Consider the following 15457-nt stretch of genomic DNA (forward strand, 5'->3'; position numbering starts at 1 on the left):
AATAAATACATCAGATGTGTTAAAGAGACACTCCAACATCTTTACAACATCACATCTACTGTTTGTGACTCCAATGTTAACACACAAGAATTTTTTTTTTTTTTTTTAGCTATGTAGTTACAAAAATCTGAAGAAAGAATTCAAATATATATAATTTTTTTTAAACAAATTGTACAGCTTGCCACTGTTTACACCAAAATGGCTCTCAAAGGAACTAATATGCACCTCTTAAAGGTACAGAGTTGTCATTTCAAAGGTACTGCCCCAGTGTCAAGCTTTTATACACCTAAAGATAACATTTTTGCACTTTTTTTTCCCCAAAAAGTAGTTTAAGGATGCTACCACTTAAACTGCTTCTAAGAAACATTGAAAAACTTTATAATTTCACTCACATTTGAATCAAACAACATGTAAAAAAAATAAATTCAAAACATCAAAATAACAATTTATTAAAAAAAATATATAAATTAAAAACAAAAAAAAAAAAAACAAACAAACAAAAAAACAACTAATAATAATGGCAGTTGTAACTAAATGTAAGACTGGTAGATTGGAGAGTCATACATTCTCAACTCTTGCAATGTGACCTTATATTGGTAAGCAGCGAATAACACAATAACTAGCCAAACATATTTGATTATAAAGTCTGTTCTGCTTATGATTGAGGAATAATGGAAGAACTAATAGTCAGATTTTTTGAACACTGTAACACAAAGACTGTAGAGTCAATTATGGACCAGCACAGAGAAAAAAGGAGGTTTGTGTGCATAGACACCAAAGTGTTAAGTCATTTGATCCTTGTCATTAAGCTTTTTATATTCTAATGGGTGCAAGATACTGACTGCAAGGATTCTTGTCACCTCACCCAAAGAAAATCAAAATACATTCATAGTTTTTCCTCCCATCTTGTTCTCATGCATAATGCTGGTTCCCAATACTGTTTTCTCCCTGAATGCTGACCTGGAAAGCTACAGGTACGTGTCTTCTGAACCCACACTCTCACTCGAGTTACGTAAACCAGGAACTCTGGGATCAGCGACCGAGCTGCCGTTCACAGGCGTGTCGTCTGGAGGAAGCGGAGTGGAGTCTGTAGTGGGTGGAGGATCTGTCAGGTGGGCGGAGTTGTTGGAGTTGCTCGAGTCTTTAGGCAGAGCGAGTGGCTGGACGGTGACTGCAGGGCTGGAGGAGGGAGGGATTTCAGTCGGATGTACGGGGTTGGGTTTGGGTGAGGGTTGGGGAGGTGGTGGGGTGCGAGAGAGATTTGGAGACGGTTGAGGTGGTTGTGGATCAGAGGAGGGTGTGTTTTCGGGTGTAGTGAGGTGGGATTGCTGTAGTGATGGAGGAGGATGGTTGGACTGATTGCTTGAAGCTGTCTTTTGTGTTTGATTATTAAGAGAGGCTAGTTTGGGGTCTGTTGGCATGGCATACGGGTTTGTGACTTCCACTTTCGGATTGGGGGCTTTTCGGATAGTGCTTCTCTTCTTGACGCGAGCGAATTCGGATTTAGTGTCTGAGGGCAGGGGGTACTGGACGATGATTGTGGGTTTCTGACGGAGGTCTTGGCGGGTGTGTGGCTCGGCAGACATGATGGCGTGAGCGCCGTGCATTCTGGGAGGGGCTTTGTAGCTGAGCTCGCCGTGAGTTTTCCGCCAGCGCCTGAGCTGCACGCGGTGCTCTCGCTCCACATCCCGAGAAGATATGGGCAGCTCTAATACCTGCATGTGCAGAAGATAAGCTTCATCATCGTCATCATCCTTGTTGTTTTGACCACTACAACTCAAAACCAACATCATGCTCATTAACACTTCTACATGACGCAAATAAAACACATCAATAAGTAAAAGTTCCTACATGACAATAAAACCTGTTTATTATGAGTTATCGATTTAATAACCAGTAATGCAAATAAATGGTGCCACCTATTGGGTTTTTAAAGCATAGCACCCAGCAGAGTTCATAGTTAAAGTAATTTAAGGCAGTGCTCATGTTAATAACATTACGAAATTCAGACATTTATGCTTTTTAAATTATTATTATGATTAAAAAAAACCTCCTCGAGTAAAATCTTCACATTATATGTGGATGAATATTTGATTATTTAGTAGTGACGGTTATGTTAATAAACCTAAACCTTCAGTTTAACATGGTTTATTATATTCATGCAAAGTTGTTTGTAAATAAATTAATATTTTTATTCTGCTAGAACGCCTTAAATTGATCAGAAGTGAGTAAATACATTTATGTTACAAAAGATTTCGGTTTAAAAAAATGCTCATCAACAAATCCTGAAAAAAAAAAATGTATCACAAATTCCAATTTTCACAAAAATATTAAGCAGCACAACTGTTTTCAACATTGAAAATAATACGTTTCTTGATCAGTATTAAAAGGATCATGTTACACTGAAAACTGGAATAATGATGCAAAAAAATTCAGCTTTGCCATTACAGGAATAAAGTATATTAAAAATATATTCAAACAGGAAACAGTTATTTTAAAAATCACTATTTTTTTTCTTTCTGTATTTATGATTCAATTAATCTAACCTTAAGCTTAATTAAAAAAAAAATGATGTGTGATTATTTTAAGTTTTATTGTAATTATTATTTAGTTACTAATGTGCAAAACAAACATTAATAAAACAATTACTAAATACTGGTTCTGCACATCCTGCTTCAGGTATTAAATTATTATCTACATCACTTGCAAAAAAAGAAAAAGAAAAAGGAAAACTAAAAAAAAAAAAAAAAAAAAAAAAAATCAAATCAGATCAGATCTACTCAAACCTCAAATGCAGTACAACAGATTGAGAGCATGTGATACCTGATGTATGAGAAAGCCCTCCTGCAAGTATTGTGGCTCCAGGGCCCTGAGAATCTCCATAGTCTCGTACTGACCAAGACCAGCCTTCAGTTTCTCACGAGATCCCAGCATGCTTTTCAGCAACACCAGGCCAACACGAAATATTATCTTCACTCCTATTGTAACAGCAAAGAACATACAGTCAGAAAGAAGAAGACAAAGCTGCATGTGTGGTAATATGTGTAAGTGAATCTCACCGTCACACAGGAACATGTCCCACACTCTGAGCACAGACGACCAGGGCAGAGTTCTGGAAAATGCACACATGAACCACTCCGTCATGTAAAGGATGGGCTCTATCTTGTGTTTCTCAAGATGGCGATATGCTGGAGGGCTCACGCGCTTTAATAACGCATTTAAGATCTCTCCATCCAACTGTATGGCCTCCTAAAACACAAACAACACTGGCATCAGGACGGTGGGGCTTTTTTCTCTGTCTTGGAGGAAACAGTGCCCTTCTTTTCAGATTATACAAGCAGCAACTCCTCATTCACATTAGAAAGGCATGAAGGATCATAGATTAGATCTAAATTAATTTTGCCCATAGCTATTTAATTTACTACCCTACATTTGTGAAACTAAAATCACCTTTGAACAAAAACAAAAGAAGCTTTGTTTTCAATTTTACTGGCACCCAAAGCATATTTTTTTGTCTCAGGAAACATGACTCAATGCTTGCAGATCGAAAACGGGAACCTCAGATATGAATGCTATGAATAGAATGCAAACTATGAACCTGAGAACAGAACGTGCGTGAGGAACCCAGATAAGGTTTCAATTACCTAAAACTGTGAAGTTCATAATAGTTGGTCTCATCATTCAAATGTTTTATCACATGGTTGTAAAATGTAGGACCTTCTTAATGTCACCAGCCAATAGATAATGAACTTTTAGCTCTCCAAAGCACTTCCTGTTTCCCCTTTTTGGATTAGATTTGATAAGCAGTAACATTTATTTCTCATACGGGAAGTGACATTTAGAGGTCTTACCAGGCCTGCGCTGTAATATCCAGGGAGGTACTTCTCACAAATCTGAACCAGCCCCCAAAATGCATCCTGAATACCAATAAAACAAAAAAGAATTTATCATTTTAATCATTACTTAATTAATTAAGCATTACAGTTGCTGCTCCAGAATATGCATTGCAAACAACTTTATAATGTGTTTTACCTCAGCAGGCATGTGCATCAGAAGCACTGCTGCTATAGGAGCCTGAGCCTGGCAGTAACCCTCATCCGGTCTGTACAGGGTATAAGCCTTCAACACCCGGAACAGGTCCTGCTGCCTGTTCAAACAGAGAGACCAAAAAAAGAAATATAATTTAAAAGACAAACAGAAATAAAATACATCAAAAATATAGGCCACATTTTATTTTAAGGTCCAATTCTCGCCAGTAACAAATCATTAACTACTACTTTTACCTCAATAAACTACTAATTTTCTGCTTATTAATAGTTGGTTAAGTAGTTGTTAAGTTTATTGGGTAGGATTAGGGATGTAGAATATGGTCATGCAGAATATGTGCTTTATAACTACTAATAAACAGCCAATATGTATATAATAGGCATGCTAATAAGCAACTAGTTAATAATGAGAATTTGTTCTTATACTTAACAGGGCTCCAAACAAAAAAATCGAGTAAGGAGCCATTGGCTCCTATAAGAAAAAAACTTAGGAGCCAAATAATTTTTTAGGTGCCAAATAATTTTTTAGGTGCCACAGAATAAACGTGTTTTATTTATTTAACGATTGTTATTATTTATTTATTTACATTTCAACATTTCAATCATACTGTCATGTGTTTATGTCTCTTCTTTTCTTGACTTTATCAGCATTTTAATCCATCTTGTAGATGACCTGGGAACTAAGGTTCACTTAAAGTGGGAACTAAATGTCTTTTCCAGCTTGAAATCTACAGTCAGAAAGAATTGTTCATTACACAGAATCTGTACCAATATCATGGAGCATAAGCATCACTTGGCCACTGAGTGTAGCTTGGGCTCCTCCTACATGAGACATTTCAGTAAGTTGTACTGTAGGCTCTCTTATAAAATAGCCTACCTTTTGATGTTAATTCATGTTCATTATGTACTATATTAGTAAAGAGAAAGATTAAATGGGTTCACTTGCCCTTGAGCTGAGGCGCTAAAGCGACCGGGCCTGCCCCATTAAGGAGCGCCATAACTGTATTGTTTGAATTTTCGTTATGAATTCGGAAAAAAATAAAAAGCTGGTACTTTTTATTAAAAAGTGAAAAAGCACAGAGCTTTTTGCGATTAGTGGACGGCAGTTGCACTTCAAATAATGAAGTTCACGCATTAAACGAACACAGACCAAGATCTTGTTTAGAAGAAGCCATATTAGTAATTATTATAAACGATAATTGTTAACGATATTGCCAATCTCCACACAGCTGACACCTTTACCTGTTCTAGTTTGTTCAAGTTGTGCACGAAATAGACGCTGTATTTTCTGCACTTTCCCTTCTTACGTCTCCGTCATTTCTCTCTCGCTGCACAGCGGGAGCTGCGTTTATCAGACTGTGTGCGTCAGCGCTGATGTGCGGCAGAGATGAGGACTGTCTGAAACTCTCTTTTTTCACTAAAACTTTAATGCGCATCGTCTCAGTTTAATACGTGAACATAACAAAGGATTTGATCGCAAAACAATTAGGAAAAAAGGCATTACATTCAAATGTTTAAGATATAACATGTAAATATATACCCAGAGAGCAATAACATTTGGGCTGATTCTGGCTGAAAAGCGTCTCTGTCGGTTCAGTCTCGGTATCGGTGAGAAGATAATGGGCCAGAACCACGCCGACTCCACAAAACACTTCTGGCTGACAGACGGCTTTTTCACTATGGGCCGATCTCGGCTGAAAGCTGTTGCACACGCGGCAGGTCCACACTCGGTGTAGTTGTGTGTAATTAACCTTCGGCCAGAGTTCGTTTTATCACAGACGGGGCGCTGCTAGAATGAAGCAAATCATCCGCCTGAGAAACCTTTTTTAGCGGTTAAATCCTGAGGAGCTTTCGGCGGGTAGTCGCCAGTGGCGACCTCAGCAAAAACGTCAATAGCAAATTAATATTTATTTTAGTCGCAGTTTGGAGCCCTGCTTAAGTGTTACCAAAATATACATACAAATGTATGTATATGAAACTGTGTTGACTAACCCATGACCTCCTCGGGACACAAACATCTCATGGAAAGGGAACTGTCTGTGTAGATCTCTCTCTATCACATCAACCCACTTAGGGTCTCCATCCATGCTATTCAACTCCTATTCAACAAGGACAGAAACACAGGTTCATCTCATTCATAGTCTTAAACATCCTATATCTGTGCATTTTCATAGCCTAATTTCATGCTGCATAGGTTTAACACATGTATAAACATAAAAAATAAAAAATAAATAGTGGGGGTGTGACTAAATGTACCTCTTACCAACAACCTCTAGTGTGGCCTCTTCAAATCAGATATAATCATGTGTACATCTGACTCACCTTGAACTTCCCGCTGTTTTGTTCTCTTTTCACTTTTCCACCTGACAGGTAGAGCCAAGCTCTGCCTCGCAACGATGGCGGGATTCCTTTCTGACATCGCAGTCGCACCTGTGGGTGACAGAAGTCTGAACATCACACACCGATGTGGAAATATTCAGATAAGCAGGGACTAGCATGCGTTCACTGTGATTACACAAAGCTGAGACTGGGCAGGTAACCAAGACGTCATTTTCAAATGGTTATTTGACCCAAATGTCAGTTTCCCTTTACACAAAAGCCACTTTATGATTTAACATTTCAACTATGCTGGCTCTGATTCCACGTGATGATTCGGGTTCCCTAAAGATTCTTGTCACACAACACTGGCTGCACTGGTTTTGTTGTTACATGTGACCAGTAAAGGCAAGAACCAACAGAAAGATGGATTTTCTGCTTATTGCCTTTACATTACTTATAGGATGCACAGTATGAAAAAAGTCATCCATCTATCCATCATAAAAAGTGCTCCACATGGCTCCGGAGGGTTAATAAAGGCCTTCTGAAGGTAATTGATGCATTTGTGTAAAAATAATATCCATTAAAATATATAAATTGTAATCTCTAGATTCCGCGCACTGTTGTAAGCTCTGGTGAGAATATGCTAGTGTCATGAAAACCAATTTCTGTTTACAGCAAAGGAAAACCAGTCTCCTCTTGGCTTATATATAAGTCATCTGGCATTTTTCTCTACAAATCCTTGTTTTGAACTTCTAAATCATGACTGGTGTTTTGTTTTGCTCTCTCCTATGTGCTTCCACGTTCGTCACTTCTCACCTGAGCTGGAACGCTTCTCTTTCATGAACGCGCGTACGACGTGTTATAATGTTTTAAATAGAGATCGACCGATATGGGTTTTTCTATAGCCGATGCCGATGTTTAGAGGTCAGGGTCAGCCGATGGCCGATATGTGCTGCCGATTTTTAGGGCCGATATCTTGAAGTCTGTTCATTATTAAAATAAAGTACAGTCAACCAAACATATAAAAGGTTACACAGGTCAGTTTAAATAGACCGTAGTATACCGGTCCACTCTGCTGTTACGCCAAGGACGTTTTTGCTCATGTGAAGAGGATGATCTTTTCCATCTAGTTTACATTAAAAAAATTAAAAATATTATAGTTTAACATTCAGATACATTGCGAATATGGAAACATTTGGATATGTGCAGAACGAGACGTGAGCAATAACCTCCAAATACATCTAGCCAAACCCGAGCTCGCTCGTCCTCGTCTGCACGCACACATGCACTGTCACGATCTAATGCACTGTAAATGCAGGATTAAAAAAACAAAACAAATAGGCCTACCGGAATGCAAAAATTCAAAATCGAACATTTTGCAGAACAGGATCAAATAAAGTACTGGTCATTAATACTCGCATAAAATGTTTAATGTGAAAAAAGTGGTTCACTGACTGCGCAGCACAGCCACAAGCGCCACAGTTACGTTTGGGATAATTTTATTTTAAATACTATAGTGTCATTTGAAAACATTGCAATTGCGTTTTAAAATACAACAACAAGCACCACGAAACCATTTAAAGAGGCGCATTCAGCGGTCTCCTTGATGGGAAACAGTCAACAAAGTAAAATGATCTCAAACGTACAGCGCGCTCCCTTCATTTTATCAAATGATCATAATCACATATTCATTTTACAGTCCTATTACTAGCATTTTATTTAGACTAAACCCCCTTTAATTCGGGTGAGAAAGCTTTTTTTTTCCGAGTGGCTTTTGCACATAATAATAATACTGCTGCAGACGCATTTTGCAGCATTAAGGTTATTAATTGATCGTTAATTTAAATGACGATCGATCAAGCAAATGATCAAATACTGACATCCCTAAATGCAAATGAGTTGGATGGAAACCTGGCTATTGTCTGCATTAAACCATGCTTCCGAACAAATGTCATTCACCGTTCTGGGCTGCTCCAGGACAGCTGTCTCTCCGAGCACGGTGCTGTCTGTGAGCAGGGCGGAGTAACGTAGCCCTCAATTACGCTGCAGTGTTTGTGAGAGCTGCCACCTTCTCCACCCCATTTACAGAGTGAAATTCTCTGACTACCTTTATCTCCGAGGACTGTTGTTGAATCTTCCAAAAGTTTTGGCTTGGGGTCCTTCACATGAGGCAGCAGCACTTTCCACTGCACCAATAACACGGGGCTGCCCGCCGACGTGCCTGAATTTAAATCGGTGCTACTAAACACGGATATCGGCTGATGCCGATATATTAAAAAAATGACAAATATCGGCCCGATATATTAGCCGACCGATATATCGGTCGACCTCTAGTTTTAAATATGGATATTTTTGTTACACAACCATATCTTTTCAACTCAGAAGGCCTTTATTAACCCCCCTGAGCCATGTGGAGCACTTTTTATTATAGATTGATGCACCTTATTTTGATTTAAAATCTCGACCACCATTCGCTGCCATTATGAAGCTAGGCAGAGCCAGGACAATTATTTAATATGTAACTTAAAGGGGTCATGACAAGAGAAATCAAATTTCCCTTGATCTTTTGATACAGAAGAGGTCTTTGTATACTTAATACATCCTGCAAGTTTCATAACTTAATAGGTCCTCATCATTAGTAAAAAACATTTATGTAATAGAAATTACAATCACTGCCGTTATCTTGTCTGCACTAGATACAGTATACAGATGCGCGTTTGCTTTCTGACACATTCCACACGCTCGAGTCTGTCGTTACGACTCATTCGCATCTTTGTACATTGAAACATTTGTTGAAAGATGAAGCAGTACTAGATCTGACTGCATCAACCATAACTTAATGATTTCATATTGCTTTTTCTAGAAATGAGTCATGACCGTTTTATTTTGATTATGGTGTCAAAACACTCACATGTAACAGCGAGAGGGAGTTAATACTGTTTGCTTTGCAATGACGTTAGCCAATCTTAACAGTGGCCGGTTACTGAGAAGCCTTAAAGGACCTGCCCCTTAAAAACATCCTGTTTCTGAGAGAGCTTTCAGAATGAGGGTTGAAAATAATAATTTTTCCACTTTTTTTGTGCAAAAAAATAAATAACTTTATTAACATTATAAGTAAACCTCAAGGAACATATTAAAATAATAATAATAAAAAAAAAACATGTTGTGACGCCTTAAATATTCTTCTGAAAGAAGAAAGTCATACACCTAGGATGGCTTGAGGGTGAGTAAATCATGGGGTAATTTTTATCTTTGGGTGGCTTTAAGCAAACATAAAAATGACAGTAAAGGTAAATGCAAAAATAGGTGAAAATGAGAATGCAGTTAAATATCTAATGTGTGTCAATATGAATAAAAAAATCTCTTATATCAGCCAATATCTGTAACAGTAGAGATATATCTTACATTCTTTTTTATTTTCTATGGGATCTTATATTTAGTAAGAGTAATTTTACATCATGGCAAAAAAATAAATAGACAGGTAGACAGACAGACAGACAGATAGATAGACAGATAGATAGAATTTGAGAATTGTCTATTTCTTCATAATCTTCATTATTTTACCAAAAAAGTAATATTATTCTGGATTTGCCATGAAAATGTCATGAAATTCATCTGGTTTCAGTAAGAACCGGCTCTCAGTTCCCAACCCTAGAATTGCGTGTTATTGCTTTCAAACCCTGTGTGACACAAGGACGAGCACACACAGTTACACAGGCATGCAAACATAAAGGCCAACAAAGACTGTTAAGAAATCCTTTAGCAAAACTCTTCTGTTGTCTTTACCTGAAGACGTCTCACTCCCAGTGAAAGCTTTACACAGCTTGAGAGAAAAACAGAGGTGAACACTCAGACTAATAGATACACACATCACTGAAGACCATATAAGGAGAGCTGATGCGATATTAGTCTTGTCCAGACAGGGCTGTGTTGGAACGACTGTGTCATGGTGTCATTCTGCTGAGGATTTTAATAAATCCAAGCAGCAGTGGCACTGTCTGAGCAAGTCAATGACAGGAAAAATGAGAAGGGGAAGAAAAGAGAAGGAAGATGACAGTCATAATTTAAAGCCCCAAGCCCTGATATATGGAAATGATTTCCTCATGTTTTCACAGTTAGATGTATCTATGCCTCCTCTCTCAGTTCTCATGCTTACATGCAAGGCATTGGCAAACATCTTACATCATCGATCAGTTCCTGGGAACATGCAGTGGAAAAGAATACAACTGAAGAATCTAGTGAACTCTGATCGTAGCTCCTACCTTCTTGAACCTTTTACTGATCCATCTGTCCCAGTGGTTCAACATATCCAACCATTTGACTTCCCTGTGCCTTAACACTTGCAGAGGCACTTCTTGAGCCCTGTGCAAGAGAGAAAGAAAGAATAAGAACTCTAATTTTTGCTTATCAAAGAAGATGGCAAATGTTATTAGTTCTCACAGTTCTCATAACCAACTATAACATGGCAAGATGAAATATGCAGAACTGCAAATTAAATTTGAATTAAATTGAATACAAATAGACTTCATTAATAATACTTCTGTTCTTTAATATTACTGCATGTAAAATAGCTGTGTAAACATTCTGCTTAACTTCTTCTTTTGTGTTCCATGAAAGACAGAAATGAAGTCATAAGGGGTTGGATATGAGAGGGAGTAAATCATGACAAAACTGTGACTTCATTTTAGGTCAACCATAGAACTATAAAAACATACTACATCAAAAAAGACTGAGCTATTCGCAGGAAGAACTATAGCCACTAAACCAACAACTGAAATAGCTGACAATGACATAAACATGTCACTCATCACATGATTTAAGTCCTTCATATAAATTCATAAATATCACAAAAAGAGCTGCTGCTAAGTTTTTTTTAAGTTAACTTATTTTTATATGGTATAATTTACTGTAACTTGCATAAGCAATGCACGGAAATCATGTCTAATATGAGCTCCTATATGAATTACCCATTCATACCTTCTGCATTTGAGTCAATAAGAGAGGCATAAACCATGAAATGTTTTTCACAAACTACCAGTCAAATGTTCGGGGCCAGTAAAAATTTTGTATTTATGTATTTATTTTATTGTTTTGGAAAGAAAGTACTATTGTTTAAAAATTAACCATACAATTAATCAAAAATGAGAGTAAAGACAATTATAATGTTACAAAAATTACTTTCAAATATAAACAGAACCATTAAGCAGCACATCTGTTTTTAATATTGATAAGAATGTAATAATCATTATATTTTCGAAGGATCGTGTGACACTGAAGACTGGAGTATTGATGCTAAAAATTAGGTTTGCATCACAGATAATAATAATAAATTACAACATACTAAAATAGAAAATATTTATTTTCAATTTTAATAAAATTTCACAGTACTGCAATCAAATAAATGCAGCCTTGTGCTAATGAGAGAAAAAAATAAATAGTAGTTGAAAAAATCTTAATTATCTGAAATTTTAGGGCAGAATAATCGGAAACAATTTCATGACAAATGTAGACAGCCATCCAGTAGATGACCAGACACTTTCATCCATGGAGAATCTCCCTGGGTTCGACCTGTGGTGAACTACTTTGCCTAAGAGTACAATGGAGATGAACAGGCCTGTTATCTTTCCCTTTTGTGTTTCCTCTATTAAAATTTGAACCATTTAGCTTGTGGCCGAGACATTTAAATATCAGTTTGCCAGCAAACCAACCACCAGCTAGCTTCCCTTTTACTTAGATACCGACCCTAACCACTAGAAATTTGATCTGAAAGCAATGTTTCTTTAACTATTTTTCCTATCGAGTTATAACTTGCAAGTTTTACTTCCTTTTGATTTTCCAGAGCAATTTTGACCAAAAACTGAGGGACCTAGAACCGTTTTCTTGTGAGTTAGGTTTGGGGCCGCTCTCTCTCTCTCTCTCCAGTAGTTGGCAGAGACAGTGTAACCTCAGGGCACCAGCACTGCCATAAACCACAGGAAACGGAAAGCGGCTGTACACTCAGTACAGAGGGACAACTATCACTTACTCAACTATTCCATGCTCTTTAACAATTCACAACGAATAGCCAGGCCTGCTGCCATCTCAGGCTACTGTGTCAAACCGTTAATTCTTCACAATGGAGCAGTGACAATCCTAAATCCAGGTGTATCTGTAAACAACATGAATGTGTTCTTCTCTGTAGACCTCGGTGTCTTTATTTAAGACATCAATCTGGGGCAGATGTCTCGCTGATAAAAGACAGGAAGCTTTAACAGGTCTGCAACTGCAGAGCAAGCGAGGATGAAACGCCCTGACACCCCATTCAAACCACATCAATGAAAACTAACATTCAGGTTTTTAAGCCCATTTCCAATGAAAATAAATCTGTCAGTTTAATGCATCCGTCAAAACTGGTTCAACGAGTTAGCTTTATAAAACAGATTCGTAAACTCTGAAAGCAGACTAGTTAATCTCTGTGAGTTTGAGATACTTGGTTGCATGCTATGTTTTGATTTTGTTTGCTTTAGTTTGACCAGCCATCAAGCCCCCCATTTATTTATTTTAAAAGGGAGGAATTGTGCTGCTTTGCAAAAAGGGTGTAGGAATGTATTACGCACAATTACTGTTCACTTACTAATATCATGTGAACATTTCTCATGGCTGGTGTCAACAGTCACATGACACGAGCTGTATACAGCATATAAGTATATTACATACAACAGAAAACCGATATTAAATATTTGTGTAATTCACAACATTTCGTTTTTACTGTATATAAATAAATTTTAAATAGAATTATAATCATTTGCTATATTTTAAAATGTAATACTTCATATTTTTCACACACACAAAATAGAACATAGATATTAACATAGAAAACAGTTACTTTACAAACTGTTCTTTTGTAATGATAACTGTAGAATGAATAATTGACAATACACACACAAACAGACAGTTAATATAGACTTTTTTTTTTTAATTGTATCAATTTATTACTGTTTTTACTATTTTGGTTCAAATAAATGCATCTTTTGTAAGCATAACAAAAAACAAATCTTTAATGATTCCAAACTTTTGACTGCTAGTGTATATTATTATTATTAATACTACATTCAAATGGTTTAACTCAAAGGCTACATCCTCTACCTGGAATAAAGTATACCTCAACTAACTTTTTGTAGAGAAGTCGTTATTTATTTATTTCCATTGGGCTACATATTGAATAATAAGCCTGCTAAATATATATAACACATACATAAAGTATGGGATCAAATAGGCTGAGCAACAGTTATTCATTAACACGGATTCTTAACTTCTGAATGCCTCTGTTTAAGTGTCAAGAATCTTAACTATGCTGCTTTCAAAAGCTTCCCTACTACTCACACACACCCATTAAAGTCCAAACATGCAGTATTTTCCGTTCCACGCTTCATCACGTGACATCGCTCTCCCAAAATCAAGCAACACAAACAGGATCTGACGGGATCCACAGAACAGCCTTGCCATCCAGTGCACTTACGATTGGGTTGAGTACTGCTGGGTTCCTCCGATGAATCCATACTTGTCAGTTTGTCTCGAGCTGGTGAAGCCGTTGATCTCAGAGTCCGATCCGAAAGAGCTCTCCTCGTCAAACTGACTGCCCAGAGTCATCACACTCATAGTGTCCTCGGACGACCGACGTCCATTCTCCTGCTGAGCCATCATGATCCTCCACTAACACACACCCGATTTATTCACTGAAGGTCATCGCCTGCACCCGTCATTAAACATCCCAAGAGAAAACGTGAAATTAAGGAGATGCTTGATCCCAAAACAGGCCGGCCAAAGCTACTTTAGTAAAACAATCAGGTTCACTGTAACTTTATTTCCCGTGTTTTGTAACGCTGCGTAGGATTTGTGCGTCTTTTAAAGCTACAGCGTCTTCTAAACGGATTATTGTGCGTTTAAATCACCCGAGTTAAATGCTAAATTAGCTTAGCGCGCAACGTGTCACTATCCGACCCACAATTAAACAAACAACGATCTCTGAAAATGTACTTTACTTGAGCAGAAACGTCCGAAAAATGTGTAAACAACCGGACGAGCGAAACTACGCCTGATTTCCTGAATCACATTTTTCCAGTCCACGGTTAGTCAGCAACGGCTTCGGCGGACTGTTTTCATTCAGCACGCAGAGGTTTGAGGAGGAAACCCGATTATATTCCCAGTCGAGATGCACCAGCAGTGTTGTTTCCGTAATTTAAGTCGAGGTCCCATGGTTGAACGCTAAATAATAAAGTAATTGACACATCAGTCGAGCCGTGTTTTAGTGTTAGGGTGGTGATGATGGTGATGATGACATAAGCGCAAAGTTTCCAGTCTTTCTCTGTTGCGTTTGACAGTTCTGCACAAGTGCACATGCGCGTCTGTGTCACTTCCGGAATTAAATTCGATTCAATTCAAGTTTATTTGTATAGCGCCTTTTACGATACAAATCGTTGCAAAGCAACTTTACAGCAAATTAAGTTTCTACAATATTTAACAGTAGCTTATCGGTGGAATTCACAGGTTATTAGCACATATTTCTAAGGAATGAATTTGGGCCGATTCTCGAGGTTTAATTTGAATAATTTAATATTTATGTGATTAAAGCTGTATGATTTGTGATCCTGGAACACAAAAGCAGTCATAAGGTTTTTATTATTATTATTATTATTATTATTATTATTATTATTATTATTATTATTATTATTAATATTATTATTATTATTAATGAGATTGAGATTTATACATCATATGAAAGCCGAATAAATAAGCTTTCCATTGATGTATGTTTGTTAGGATAAAAAGTGAAAAGTGAAAGTGACGTGACTTACAGCTAAGTATGGTGACCCATACTCAGAATTAATGCTCTGCATTTAACCCATCCAAAGTGCACACACACAGCAATGAACACACACACACCATGAACACACACCCAGAGCAGTGGGCAGCCATTTATGCTGCGGCACCCGGGAAAGGACAATATTTGGCCGAGTTGCAGCTATTTGAAAATCTGGAATCTGAGGGTGCAAAATAAATAAATAAATAAATAAAACATCAAAATATTGAGAAAATCAATCAAAGTGCTAAGC

At 37.4% G+C, this 15457-nt stretch overlaps 1 protein-coding gene across 1 annotated transcript; it reads right to left on the bottom strand.

Moving 5' to 3' along the window:
- Window positions 1-575: 575 nt before the first annotated feature.
- On the bottom strand, window positions 576-14739 carry LOC109052893 (TBC1 domain family member 10A-like). Its single transcript, XM_042730017.1, has 9 exons — window positions 13864-14739; window positions 10628-10727; window positions 6369-6476; window positions 6039-6145; window positions 4033-4147; window positions 3852-3917; window positions 3060-3249; window positions 2824-2978; window positions 576-1715 (listed from the first exon to the last, which is right to left on the bottom strand). Exons 1-9 carry the CDS (start codon window positions 14046-14048, stop codon window positions 969-971), a joined length of 1773 nt encoding a protein of 590 aa, XP_042585951.1. The 5' UTR covers window positions 14049-14739; the 3' UTR covers window positions 576-968.
- Window positions 14740-15457: the final 718 nt, after the last annotated feature.

The sequence above is a fragment of the Cyprinus carpio genome, chromosome B8 (genome assembly GCF_018340385.1).
Source record: "Cyprinus carpio isolate SPL01 chromosome B8, ASM1834038v1, whole genome shotgun sequence".
NCBI classification, from domain to species: domain Eukaryota; kingdom Metazoa; phylum Chordata; class Actinopteri; order Cypriniformes; family Cyprinidae; genus Cyprinus; species Cyprinus carpio.